This window comes from Mixophyes fleayi, chromosome 5 (genome assembly GCF_038048845.1).
Source record: "Mixophyes fleayi isolate aMixFle1 chromosome 5, aMixFle1.hap1, whole genome shotgun sequence".
In the NCBI taxonomy this organism is placed as follows: Eukaryota; Metazoa; Chordata; class Amphibia; order Anura; family Limnodynastidae; genus Mixophyes; species Mixophyes fleayi.
The window spans coordinates 77,361,434-77,375,886 of record NC_134406.1 but is presented as its reverse complement, the minus strand read 5'-3'; the positions used below and the strand labels follow the sequence as shown (position 1 = coordinate 77,375,886).

Genomic DNA, 14,453 nt, shown 5'->3' with positions numbered 1-14,453 from the left:
CATCAGCACGTTTGTTCCAACTTACAGGAAGTTGGGATATATGTCCTTGCTCACCATGGTAAGTGGTGCCAGGGTACCAGAGGCATGTGTCTCATGCCGGCGGGAACTGAAGAGTTTTTAGTGGGGGGATGCTGGGGGCTTCGGAGCACAACAAACGCCCATGGGGCTATGGTCATGCCCACTGTACCGTATCAACCCCTGACATGACATGACCACACCACTTTCGGAGCCATGTCCCAATATAGACGTTTCCAATGTTGTGAGGCTGCTTCTTTTACTGACCCCAAGTGGCGGATCCAGAGGGGTGGCGGGCAGATAGGCACATGAACATAGTATGTGGCCCACTAGGAGAGAAAGAAGGTGCAGGGAATGTCCCAAAGAGATGATGGCTGTAACTGTCCCCTGAGGCTTGGAATTATGTAACTCTAAAACAGAGGGAAACTATAGAACTGGCAAGTTGCATTTGGTCCCAAAAGAGTGACTTTGCACAAAAAGGCCTGTTTAAAAGATAAGAAGTTTCACCATGTTAATTTAAACTAATATTAGTGTCCCTTCAAGAAGACACAGATTACAATGGAAGGTAAATCATCCATACATTTGCTTGATTTTAGCATGAAGGAAATGTACAATTTCCTCTGGAGGAACACAAATTATCCTGACTATACACTCCCTCCAATTTTTCTGCTTATGCTTAAGAAATCTAATCAACTTCCTACTTCAGCGAAAAATAATTTTAGCGCCTACTGAAAATACTGACACAATTTGATGCGTTTTTTTGTCTTCTTGATTGTGAAATGCCAAAATTGTTTTGTTTACTAAAATCATTTAGACTACCTAATTATAGTAATAACCAATAAATAATCTGCCCTTTAGCAGCAATATGTTATGTTAATGCATTTTATTTAAAAAATATGTAGCCCAAAAATATAGGTAGCCCAAGGAAAAAAAAATAAAAAATCACTATTTGGTCTTCATATATGCAGCACAGTATGTACCATATAAATAGAAATTAAGAATAATCATGACAATCTCCTGTCACCAAAGATCGATAATGTTGACAAATATAAGCAGGATTTAATGTGTGGAGAAAGCAGTTACGACACTTTTCTCTGCCCCATAGTCTTAAACGTTTAAAGATAATTTTGAATATCTTCCCAGCATATGTCATAGGTTTTTGAGTTCCCCTTCTTGCTTTTTTTTTATCTCCATTTCACTTCTTTATTTTCTTAATCGGAGTTCCACTTCTTACTTATCAACAAACTAAGCATTGGATATAAGTTAGTATAAAGTAGCAATGTATTTCCTTTGCATGTATGAATGTTGAAGCATGTTCCCTTAAGAGTATTTTTAATTATTGTGTTTCTTTTCCCATTGTATCCTCACCCCAAAGAAACCTGGGACCAGATTCATTAAGGATCTTAAATTAAGAAGTTTCTTATTTAAGTCTCCTGTACAAAACCATGTTACAATGCAAGGGGTGCAAACTAGTTTTCTGTTTTGCACATAGGTTAAATACTGACTGTTTTTTCATGTAGCACACAAATATCAACTTTAAATTTCAGTGTACAAATAAACTATCAAGTATTTGTGTGCTACATGAAAAACAGTCAGTATTTAACTTATGTGCAGAACATAATGCTAATTTGTACCCCTTGCATTGTAACATGGTTTTGTCCAGGAGACTAAAATAAGAAACTTCTTAATTTAAGATCCTTAATGAATCAGGCCCCTTGTGTGTAAACCAAACATATAGTTTACATATCAACTGGGGGCAGTCATGCAATTCAGAGATAATGAAACTGTTTTGAGTACAGGTTGTTTAACTTCACAATGCCAGTTGGTAAGAATACCACAGTAAGGCAATATATAACATTGGGTAAAAGCCTAAGTAGCTTCCTATAGGCACAGATCAGACAGCATAAATAATAGAAAGTATTTTGCGAAATCAAACTGCAGTAGGAGTGATGACATAAAGACATTCATGTCATGGTGAAACTTTACTGGAAATGATGTGAGCGAGTTCTCTGTATAGCGCTGCGGAATTAGTGACGCTACATAAATAAATGATGATGAAATGTGAGTAATTATTTACATCACAGTGGAAATCACCAAGGAGTTTATTTTCAGTTATATTTTAAGAAACCATGCTGAAACATGTAAACATACTTTACTGGAGAGCAAAACAAGGATGGATATACCTACAGTGCTGCTTCACTGGGGTCCCGCAATATAAAAGACCATTACAAAACGGATTCTATGAGTTTCCTGTAACCACTGTAGTCTAAACCATTTAAACTCACACTTAAATCAAATATCTGTGGCATTGTAGCGAATATTTTGAAATCTCAATTTTTTTCCTGTAGCATGTCTCAAATGGTGTTCATTCACACGGATGATAATTTCATCATTTTGAATATGGTTACAAGTGTCTATCATGTCCCACCAGGGCCGTCTTTCCCATAGGGCACAATGAGCAGGTGCCCGGGGGCCCTGCAGCCCAAGGGGGCCCGTCGGAGGAAGCCCAAAAAAAAAAAACCTGGAAAAAGGAAAGAAGAAAATACTTACCGTGCTGTCAGCTGGCGATCCGGCTCCCTCCCTGGTCTCCTCCTCCGTCGTGCTCGCAGTGCATGTCGGGCGTGACGTCATCACGCCCGCCCGACATCCATTGCGGAGCGCGACGGAGAAGGAGACCATGGAGGGAGCCGGATCGCCAGCTGACAGCACGGTAAGTATTTTCTTCTTTTCTTTTTCCAGGTTTTTTTTTTTTTTGGGTTCCTCCGACGGGCCCATATATATAATCTTTTTTTTTTTTTGTATATATAGGGGCCCCGGTGCACTGCTGTGCCCAGGGGCCCAAGATGGTCTTAAGAGGGCCCTGTGTCCCACAAACACATGAAGACAAGAGAAGACCAAAAGTAAATATATTGAGGAAGGAAATTTCTCTTCTGACCTTAAAAAAAATTCTCGTGCTTTGATTGGCTAATTTAGTACAATCAGACTGCAAAGAGTTGAACTATAAATCTTTATGCAAATTATACAAGGTTAGCTCTGTCACTGAACCAAAAAAAAGTTTTTTCCCCTTTTTCTTGTTTTTGCAATAGTTCACGAACAGCTGGAAGGCATGTTATGGGAACACTACTTTTGGGGCATTGGTAGCACGGTGGGCTAGTGGTTAGCACTTTTGCCTCACAGCGCTGGGGTTATGAGTTCAATTCCCAACCATGGCCTTATCTGTGAGGAGTTTGTATGTTCTCCCTGTGTTTGCGTGGGTTTCCTCCGGGTGCTCCGGTTTCCTCCCACACTTCAAAAACATACTAGTAGGTTAATTGGCTGCTATCAAAAAATGACCCTAGTCTATCTCTCTCTCTCTGTCTGTCTGTCTGTGAATTTAGACTGTAAGCTACAATGGGGCAGGGACTGATGTGAATGATTTCTCTGTACAGCGCTGCGGAATCAGTGGCGCTATATAAATAAATGGTGATGATGATGATGATGATAATGATTCATACAGAAAGTTACTGACATGAAAAAATCTCTTAAAGAATCCAACTGCTGGCTCAATTTGCAAGTCACTCATCTTTGTTAATTCGTCCACCCAGAAACTGAATGTACTGCAGATGTTATTTAAGGTATTCTGTTAAGATAACACAAGCTAGGATTATAATTATTTTGAATATAAATAAATTGGACCTTCCACTTACTGTCATTTAAGGGCAACACTAACTGGTTTGATGTTCTTAATTATTTTACTTTAGCCAAACTTTACCAAGAGCTAGATGTTAAACAGTGCCTTCCAATCAGCTTTATTGATACATTTGCATGATGCACATTTACACTGCATGGTGGTTTCATTCCACATTCTCCATGTTGTTACAGCAGAGGTAAGGGTGACGTTCTCAGGAAAGCCAGTGGTTTGGCCAGTTGGGTAGGAAGGGTCTTAAGAAAAAAAAAAATGGAGTTCATCTATAACATATTTCTATATAATGAAAAGTGACCCCGAGAAAGAGAAGCTACAGTAAGATCAGCTGTAGCTCTAAAAATAAAACAACTTACTTTGCTTTTTCCAGTTATAGAGCTTATTTTTTGTTGTTGCACCCAATATATCAAAGGGTTGTTGCCAGGCTTTGGGAAGCTTATTTAACAAGGATTGTAATACTTGTTCTGTTATCGCCATCTCAGGATGGTTTTAACAGAAGAGAGCGATTGAAAAAAATGCTTTATTCTTTGAATAAAAACATTGTTTACAATATACAATAGTTTGTAAATATTTTTAATCCATTTTTTTTTTTATTAGTGGGAACTGATTATGGTGACAAGTGATTTTTATTTTCAATTGCCACCTTTTGATAAATAGGATCCATATAAGATATTATAAGCTTCCAACAGTTTTGTTTAAACATTTAGTTTAACATTTTTAATAATAGTATCCCTTTAAAAATAATAACTACCAATGTAAAAAGATAAATAATAAATGTATTTACAAATTAGGGTTAAGACTTAAGGTGAACAATGAAACAATATTTAAAATGCCTGAAGGGAGTGGAAAATATAAACACCGATGTATGGTAGGATGGAAGCATCCAATTTAACAGCTTCGAGATGCTGCAATTTTTGTGCAAACTAAAACAATTAAGTGATGACAATAACAACAAGAATAATATTAATACATTGCTACTCAGAAATCTACAGTTATTCCAGTGATTAGAGAATTCTTTGGGGTTCTCTGGAGGAAGCTACAAAAGTAATGACCTGGAAGCATCTATAAGGCTATATTACTGCAAAATATGAGAAAAGAGGGGGAAGGGGGAAGGATTGTGAGGGGGAAAAAGAAGAAAAAAAAAGGCTGCATATGACTCCCATCAGAGTACCAATGTTTTCCCCAAAGCAGTCACATTTGATTTTCCTTTAAAAAAAAATAAAAAAAAAAATACAGTGTGCCAACTCTGAAAATAAATTATTCAAGCAAATAACAGCAGCCACACTAGCTATTAACGACAGCAGAGGTGACAGATTTTATGTGCTATATTTATAACTGAACTGTGAAGTATATCAACTGGGATATCAGTCACTGCACAACTTTCACACACACTAACATGTTTAAATATCAACTAGGAAAAAAAATGTATGTAGTTAGTTATTAGCTGCCATATGACAATACAATAATGGGTAATTAATAGCTGTAAATACTATAAAACACAAACAGTCCACACATTCAAAAACATTTATCTAGACTGGGCAGTACTAACAGATAGAAACCAGACAATTGGCTACAATTCGATAACCAATCACAGTAGCTAATCACTCCATGCACTGCAGCTGGAAAACCATATACTCAGCTACACCAGTGTCTGTGAAATCAGCTAGAAAGCCACCTACAAGCTATTAATTAAAGTACAGTTTCATTTTAATAAGATTACTTTTTATTGAGTCTACAGTTTTGTAAATATTTTGTATTGTTTTTTTTTTTATTAAGAATAGTACACCAAATACTTTCAGTACTAACCAAATTATTGCAAAGCTCATAATAAATCAAATATATACATTAGCAATGATTACATATAGAAAACCAACTTGTGTTCTGGTAAGAAATGCCTTTTGAGAAATTAAATCAGCTTAAGACGAACTGGTCTTCTGGCTGCATTAAAGGACTGAAGAAAATAAGATGCATAAATATAGATGATCTGTAGCCACCATGTAATTGGCTCCTATATACGTCATTTGCTAATAGGAAACCATTCTTCTCCAGTCAACAAATTACTAAAAATTAAAACAAGTCAGCCTTTATCAGATGAGCTTTTTTTCAAATTGGTTTTAATGTAGCAGTGAATATTATATACACACACACACACAGTGGTTGACGTGGGCTGGTATACATACAGAAACTTCTCCTACAGCTTTCATTATAAAACGATATAATGCCATTCACCTACATTTTGCATACCAACACTCCTATTTTCCACATTGACCACTGAAAATGTATGTGTGTAATATGTGTATGTAATTCTATATATATATATATATATATATATATATATATATATATATATATATATATATCTCTCAATATCACACACACAAGCCTGTACTGTGTTGTATATGTTAGATAAGGAGCTGGAGGCCTTGCAAACTGGAGTTCTTCAAAACTACAAGGCATACTATGTAGTTATGGCTGGCAATCCTTTGTGTTGTAGCCATGTGCTGCAACACAACTGCCAGGTGCTATAGTGGGCATATAAAAGAGCTTTAAAAAAAAAACACAACAAAAAAAAAAAACATTTTATGCAAGTCTAGTATTTTCTTCAGATGTGTGGTAAAAGCTCAAGGAAAGTAGACTTTCAATCTGCAGTTAATTGCAAACTGATGTATTTGTGGACACATTTCAGCTGTGGTTTGACTTCTGAATTGTCACTGTCTGCAGTATAATACTTGACCATACACCATGCCAATTGCTGATGCTGGAAAAAAGCAGTTACACCAGTTACCCATACACAAAACTAGTTTTGTTAATTATATTTTATATTTGATAAACCAACCCGCTGGAACACTATTACAGCAATGACATCACCAATAGGTATTAAAGGCATTTTTTCTGCCTGATAGAGCTATACAAATAAATAGTTTGTTACATACACAGCGTAAACAAAAGTTAATTAGCATTTGCAATGTGTTTATACCAGAATCAAATTAAAATGTACAAATGCACTGCATAGTAGTTTTAAATCTAATCTTAGTTCATTATATTTAGCAGTCAAATATGAGCGATACATATTATACACAGATGGTGTTTGTGGATGTATCTGTACGGGTGTCTGTGTTGAATACATTGTTTTAAACACTGTGAAAACAACACTAATGGCTACATATCATAGTGCAAGTATTAAAAACAAAACCTAGCCTCAGTAATAAGGCCATTAACAAGCAGCGCTCTGGAACACCAGGCAAGACTCTTGCAGTACTAAGGTTGTATCAACCCGTCCTTGTTGGCGAGGAAAACCAGACACACCTCCAACCTCACAGACTGAACAAGCGAGTATCACCTTGCCCGTGTGACACAAAATGCCAATGACCCATTTCATGCCCATCCGATACCTGTATTCTAGGGTCCACCTCCTCCTCCTCTTCTTTTCCTTCTTCTTTTTCGGGCTGCATATTCTCCTGACCCTTGTTTCGTATCCCCATTGTTTCCATTATGCTGCAGACATATGTGAGGGTGACTGCAGCTGTAGCTGATCACTGGATGGAACACAAAGGCTACTAGGTCTGTGCATTCACAGCTCCCGTCTACTATCCCACAGAACAAGGACCAGATCACATCCGCAGCCAGTCTGCCTCCTAGATCCCTCTGTGAAAACACTGCATGGACTGCAGATAGCCAAACAGACCAAAGGGGAAAGCTGATTGCAAGTAATCCGCCTGGAAATGAAAACCAGCAGAGAGGAGTGGATATTATTAGTCCCCGCCCTTCATTGCTGTCACTGGAAAGAAGTCAGAAAACGTAGCTTGACTATCCAAGAGCTGATTATCATGTGGGTGAGGTTATTGCAGAAAGAGGTTGTCATCAGGGGGAAGTCTAGACTAGTGCTGACTTATATCATACATTTTGGGAGCATTTAAACTGAAGGAGAGCTGGTATAGACATGTGTGTATATATATATATATATATATATATATATATATATATATATATATATCGGTTCATACAAACATCACACAAACATCATCCATTTACTAAAGTTTTGTTGTTTTACTAACAAGGTATTCAAATAGTTTGCATGTGCCATTTTTTTTTTTGGAAAAAAAGGTAACCTTTTGAAGACATATTGACCTGAATGCCATGAAGTGTCCCATCTTCTTTGGTGGACAGTATATATCTGCGCTTATAAAAAGTTGCTGATAGTCTGTTTGTATCAACTTCCTTCAAAATTGTTTCTCTTTCTGTTTAAAATAAAGACCTTACTGTACTCTGCCTGTGCTTTCATGCCTCTATACTCCACTGCAGGGGCAGGCTGAGCAGGGGGGCTGGGTGGCATCTGTACCCTGGGCCAGTCCCATAGTGAGCTACCTTGGGCTGGGTCACCGGGCCACCTGCATTTTTTTAAATGTTCCTAATAGGCTTCTGAGTTGAATCTTGCTCCCCAGGATAACTGTTATTGGCTTTATTGGCAACAAAGAATTGACTACCACCGGTCTGAATCTACCTCTGGATTTAGCCATAAACCGAACATGCCAGTTGTATACAAAGTGGAAGCTCTATAACTATCTGGCTGGTAACAGAGGCTTCATCATCCCTCCCTAAATTATTATAATGTAAGAAACCAATGTTTCCTCTAAGGTGCATGGTCATGTTACATTTTTTTTTACTCCCGGTGTGCAGATCAAAATGATCTCACACTCTCCACTGTCTGCTAGAAGCAGAGGTGATGGACACACTTGTTGTCAACTCCCCTATATCTGCACTGTGGTCATCCATACCTCTGAGTGCTAACGACTTATATACCTCTATGATATAAATTTCCTTCCAGCACCCTTGCATCTCTTTTGGGTTCATCCTGGACCAGAGAGCACTTGCCCAGAGCGCTAAATGGAACGGTTAACATATAGAGGTGCTGGTAAAATAAAAAAAAAACTATATTAACTGGTAAGTTGCTGGGTGGGTCTAGTGCAGTGGTGGCCAACTCTTTGAGCTTTGAAATGTGGCTCCTGGTTGGGAGCATCAACCAAGTATAGTTGTTCAGGCACCAGCAGGGGCAGATTGGAAAACATTCAGCTGCTTGACTGACTGAGAGCTTCTACATCTTGTGACCTTCTCTGAACAATGCAGGGAGGTCACAGTGTCACAGACAATCCAATCAGGGAAGGAGGAGGAGGAGAGAGTGTAGTGGAATGTGGGGAGGTTTTATTGGCAGGTATGGAGTATATGGGGTGATCTGATGGCATGTATGGGAAATTTGGGTATATCTGATGTCATGTGAGGACATTTGATGGTATGCGGGGAGGCTGAAGGGCATGTAAGGGACATGTGGGGAGGTCTGATGGGCAGGTAGGAATATCTGACTGGCATTTCTGGGGCATGTTGGTAGATTTGATGGCATGTGGAGGGGTCTAATGACATGTGGGAAGGAAGATGTGCATGTAAGGGGCATGTGGGGAGATGTGATGGGCATGTAAAGAAATCAGAGGATCACATTAAGAGATATGAGGGATTGTGGATGCAGTAGCAGAGTGCGCTACTATGGAGACACTATAAGTAACCCTGTGAACCCTCCTCCACTGGACCCAGCAGTAAGGTAAGAGTGCAGTGCAGAGCTGAGTTGATTTGACGATTATTGTGAACATTTTGACAATATTGGATATTTTTTCTTTTTTGCTTAGCAAGATATTATGAATTGTTATATTTCCAATGTATGTGTGTATGATATGTATGCCCATGTTTATACTGTGTATATGTATATACACACACATATAAGGTAAAGTTGGCACTTTGCAGTACCTATAGATATTTTTTTGGCTCTTGGTCTCTGACTGGTTGGCTACCCCTGGTCTAGTGGGTCCGTGCAACATATGACTGGCAGGTATTTCTCTATAATATTTATCATGTGACGATGGCTTATTTGTTGCATAAGAGAATGTTTGTTAATTGCAGTGCAGAATAGTCTGGTCATTGTTAGGTATGATGTGCTATATTATGCAGTCCCAAACATATATGCAAACACAAACAACAGTGTTTGGAAACTAAAAAGCTAATAAAAAAAAGAATGAGGTCATGAATATAAAAACAAATAAAACTTTATTATAACATATAAATAGACTAAACTATATTATCCACATACAAAGAATGAAACAATGGACTTCGTACCACACTTGAATAATGAATACTTCAGATAATATAATATAACCACAGAAATCTGTGTAAAAACACACACTATGATATGTTCAGATATTAGGTGAATGATCCACTATCAAATGGAAAGTCTTCAAATGATGTCAAAATCATGATTTCCCTTTCATTTATCCAAAATACTGACCCCTTCAATATAAACAATGAGAAGTAACAGTATATCTCTAATACAAAATAGTCATAGTGAAAGGGACACACACATCAATAAAAAATCCACAATGCAATTCTAAAATGTATAATAATTATTACTCTCACCTGAGAGCTCTCCGTTCAAGATAATTAGCCCTCTTTGTATCAAGGCAAATTGTAAATGTGCGAATATAATTTCAATGTGGTCTTTAGCAAATGAACATATCAGACGCCGTCCCCGCGCCTCGCTCGCCGGGGACGGTCGTACTCTTCTGATGGAGCACCCCGTTGCTAGGCAACGGGGACGCTCCTTCCGGTGGGCCTCTGCGCATGCGCACCCATTGCCTAGCAACGGGATGCGCTTTCCCCGCCTCCTGTCTGACTGCCGACCCGCTGCCCACCAATGACAGCAGACCTCTTCTTATTTTAAGCCTGCTCTGACACCACTAGGGTGTCAGAACAGCTAGTTCCTGCTAGCCTCCAGCGTTTAGTTATATATCTGCATATATACTCTGATTATAGACTCCTGTGTACCGACCCGGCTCTCCCTGACCTTGCCTTTTGGATTATCCTTTTGTCCTGCATTGCTCGCTCCGGTTTTGACCTTTGGTCTGTTGATTATTCTCTGCTTCTGATTTTGTACCTCATTTGCCAGCCCGGTTCCTGACTTCAGCTTGTACAACCACGATTACCTCCTCCATCTCGCAGGTAGTTCCCTGGGAGGGCCGCGACCTGCACGTCGTTCGCCGCGAAGTCCAAACTCCCTTGCGGGAGTCCCTGATGAAGACCGGCGGCGTGTTTGACTCCGCGCCTCCTAGCGTATCTGTGCCAATACCAGCAGGTGCCGCAATCCTCCTTGTGACACCACCCTGCTGCCCAGCATACCTGGACCAGGTGTGAATCCTTGTTGCAGAACGTTATACTTACCTGTTCCAGCTACCATATACTATACTGGACCACAGTGTATCTCTGCTACTACATCTCACATCACCACTGATCCAGCCACTTTGCTGTCTAGCATACCTGGACCTCTGTGCAGGGCCGGATTAACAATGGGCCTGATGAGGCTGCAGCTCAGGCCTCCGATCACAGATAGGCCCTGGGGCAGATCAAAAACGGCCACTAGAAGGCCGAGGGACTGCTTCCTGTTGGCTCTCCAGGGACCAGCTGTCACACTACAAGAGCTGCGGATAACCACCTCAGCAGATCTGTTCCCATTCCCTGCAGTCAATGGTGCCTGTCACTACAGTGCAGCTGGAGCGGTACATATAATGCACCACTACAGCAATGAGAACTAGGTGTCCTGAGCGCCTCCAATCGGGGCTTAGCACACACACTTGAAGCGCCCAGGACCCCCCTCTCTGACCTGATTGACATGCTGGTTCCAGGGACAGCCATTTATCTGTATGTATGTCTGTGGGTGTGGATCTACATAGTTAGACTTCTCCCTCTCCATCTCTGTCAGTGCATCTTGATCCATCCTCTTTCCTGTGTAATCACTTCATTGGCCAAATACTGACAGATTTCTCCTGTCAGTGTTTGACCAATGATCAGGGGCGCTTTGAGGGGAGGGGGGAGGGCAAGCCTCCACTTCTCTACTGGAAATAGCCATATAATTATCATTATTTATTTTTGGTTGTGACAGGCACCCACTTGAACTTGCCAGCACTTGAATCAATTGAGTATTGAGTTCCTAGTGACCCGGAAGGAGAGGAGCCATAGGCATCACATGGAGCTCAGCTGCACTGAGCGGCATTTCCTCCCTGCTCAGCAACTCCTCAGTGCCTGGACCTCCAGGGAGTGCTTCTCTGAGGGTTGACCCAGCAGTCTGATGTGAGGTCAGTTACATTTTTGGTTTTATATAGAATGTGAGTCATTGTGATATCTGTGAGTGCAGATCTGCAAATGCATGAGGATTGACGGGGTTGTGAGGTTACCAGAGAGTGTAGAATGGATGTAGTGCTATTAGAAAGAACAGGGACACAGTGCTATCCTAACAGGGATCATGGTGCAGTGTAATTGGAGTAGAGTACCACCCTTGGACAGTAGGGGTTTTTACAACAAATGGATAGTTATCGATTGTGCAGGAGGAGCAAATACATTCTTTGTTAAAAAAAAGTCAATATATATGAATGTTATAGGAATTAAAAGGGGCAAACAATGACGTCCTTTACAGTAGCTTAGTGATTACATGGTGTTATGTTGGCTTCGAGGGATGTTGACATAGCAGACAGAAAGTAGAGGAATTAGGAGGATGAGAGAAGAAGAAGGATGTGAGGGGAGGAAGGAGGTGGCGAAAGAAGGAATGAGGAGGGTAACTGTTACGAGACGCGGCGGTGCCCAGCCGCTGCGACTCACTCACCTGCGTCCCAGCCGTCGCTATGGCGACCGGGACGTCATTTCCGGCCCTGACCCGGCCATTGCCGGGGCAACGATTGGACGCTTCAGCGCTGCGTCCCGGCAATGAGAGGAAGCCGGGCGCAGCGTTCACCATATCCTCTAGCCTGCGGGCTAATTAATGCAATTTGTTGATTATGCTGGGGGCTGTGTCTAATTCAGAGCTAGGCTCTGATTGGTGGCCACTGGTATATAGGGCAATGAGGTTTGCTGCCTCATTGCCGGTTATAGCTCCTGTGTTCCAGTCTGCTGACCTGCTAGTTCCTGTTCCTGTATCCTGATATCTCTATTTGAGATATCAGGATACAGTTTCCTGTGACCCTGATCTTTGGCCTGTTTACCCATTCTGCTATTTGCCTGTGACCCCTGACCTCAGCTTGTTCATCGATACTGTTGTCTGATGCCGGCCCTTGACCTCTGCGTGGACCTGACTCTTCTTGCCTGGGTTCTCCCCAGCCGGTACGCACTTCACGACCCTCTGTCAGTCCCCACCATCAGGGGCTCCAGTGAACACCTGACTGGCAGAGTAGATTCCGGGTTGTGTTGTGGCGGCTGGAGGGGTTCCTAACATTATAACCGGCCCACTCACGGAGACGAGGTTGGAATGGATGCAAGTGGATCCACACCGTCTCCGGCACAAGCCCTGGCAGCCCATGTTGAGTCCTTATATCAGATGATCCAGGGATTGGCTGAGCGTCTGTCTGTTCAAGAAGAAGCCGCAAAAGTGTCACAACCCACTCCAAGTTCCGTCTGTGAACCTAAGATGAACTTGCCGGATCGCTTCTCTGGAAATAGGTCCCTGTTTCGGAATTTCAGGGAGAGCTGCAAGCTCTATTTCTGATTGAGACCCCGCTCCTCCGGGTCAGAGCATCAAAGAGTCGGGATTATCATTTCCCTTCTACAGGGTGACCCCCAGTCCTGGGCGTTTTCCTTGCCGCAGACCAGTCCTGCCATGCAGTCAGTAGACGCTTTCTTTGAGGCGTTAGGTCTACTATATGACAACCCGGACCATATGGCCTCCGCTGAAGCTCATCTACGGGCCTTGAAACAAGGCCGGTGCTCGGCAGAGGAATACTGTGCTGAATTCCGTAGATGGTCACCTGATAGTGGATGGAATGATCCTGCCTTGCGGAGTCAGTTCCGTCTTGGCCTGTCGGAACAGGTCAAAGACTCTTTGGTGCAGTACCCATCTCCTACCTCTCTGGAGGATCTGATGCACCTCTCCATTAAAATCGACAAGAGATTTAAAGAGCGGAAAACCGAAAAGGAGACATCATCACCTCTATCCGTCTTCATTCCTGTTTCCACGGATGGTGAGGAACCCATGCAATTAGGAGCGTATCGTCTCTCCCCTGAGGAAAGAGACAAGAGACGATCACAGGGCTTATGTCTCTATTGCGGCACAAAAGGCCACTTCTCCCGTTCCTGCCCGAATAAGCCGGGAAAAGAGCATGCCTAGGGAACGAGGGGAAAGTTCACCTAGGTCTGCAGATTGTCTCCCCGAAAAACGCCTTATTGATCCCTGCACAGCTCACGTTTAGTGCTCGTTCAATGGACCTTTCCGCCTTCATTGATAGTGGAGCTGCAGGCAACTTCCTGGACATCGGGTTCGCCTGCGCTGCTGAAATTCCGATGGTAAAACTCAAGTCCGCTATTACTGTCTGTGGCTTAGATGGAGGTCCATTGCCTGGTGGCAAGATTTCCTGGGAGACCTCGCCACTACAATTAAAAATAGGAGCTCTCCATTCAGAGTCAATAACCTTCCTCCTTATCGATTGTTCATCAGTTCCCTTCATCTTGGGCCACCCATGGCTTTCCCGTCATAACCCTGTCATGGACTGGGTAAAAGGAAAAATTGTCCAGTGAAGCTCTTATTGTACACAGTCCTGCTTGTCACTGCCCCTGCGGGTGATTCAGCCTATTCCAGAGCAGCTTCCCTCACAATATCATAAGTTCTGGGATGTGTTCTCCAAGAAAGCTGCTGACACCTTACCACCTCACCGTGACTTCGACTGTGCCATCGAGCTTA

The 14,453-nt window shown here is 41.8% G+C and overlaps 1 protein-coding gene across 1 annotated transcript in view; it reads right to left on the bottom strand.

Annotated features, from left to right (window-relative positions):
* SH3BP5 (SH3 domain binding protein 5) overlaps positions 1 to 7,447 on the bottom strand; it is a 54,240-nt gene extending 46,793 nt beyond the window's left edge. Inside the window, exon 1 of the mRNA XM_075212425.1 lies at positions 7,090 to 7,447. Within this exon, the coding sequence (XP_075068526.1) occupies positions 7,090 to 7,188 (99 nt within the window). The 5' untranslated portion in view covers positions 7,189 to 7,447. The remainder of the gene's footprint in view (positions 1 to 7,089) is intronic.
* Positions 7,448 to 14,453: the final 7,006 nt, after the last annotated feature.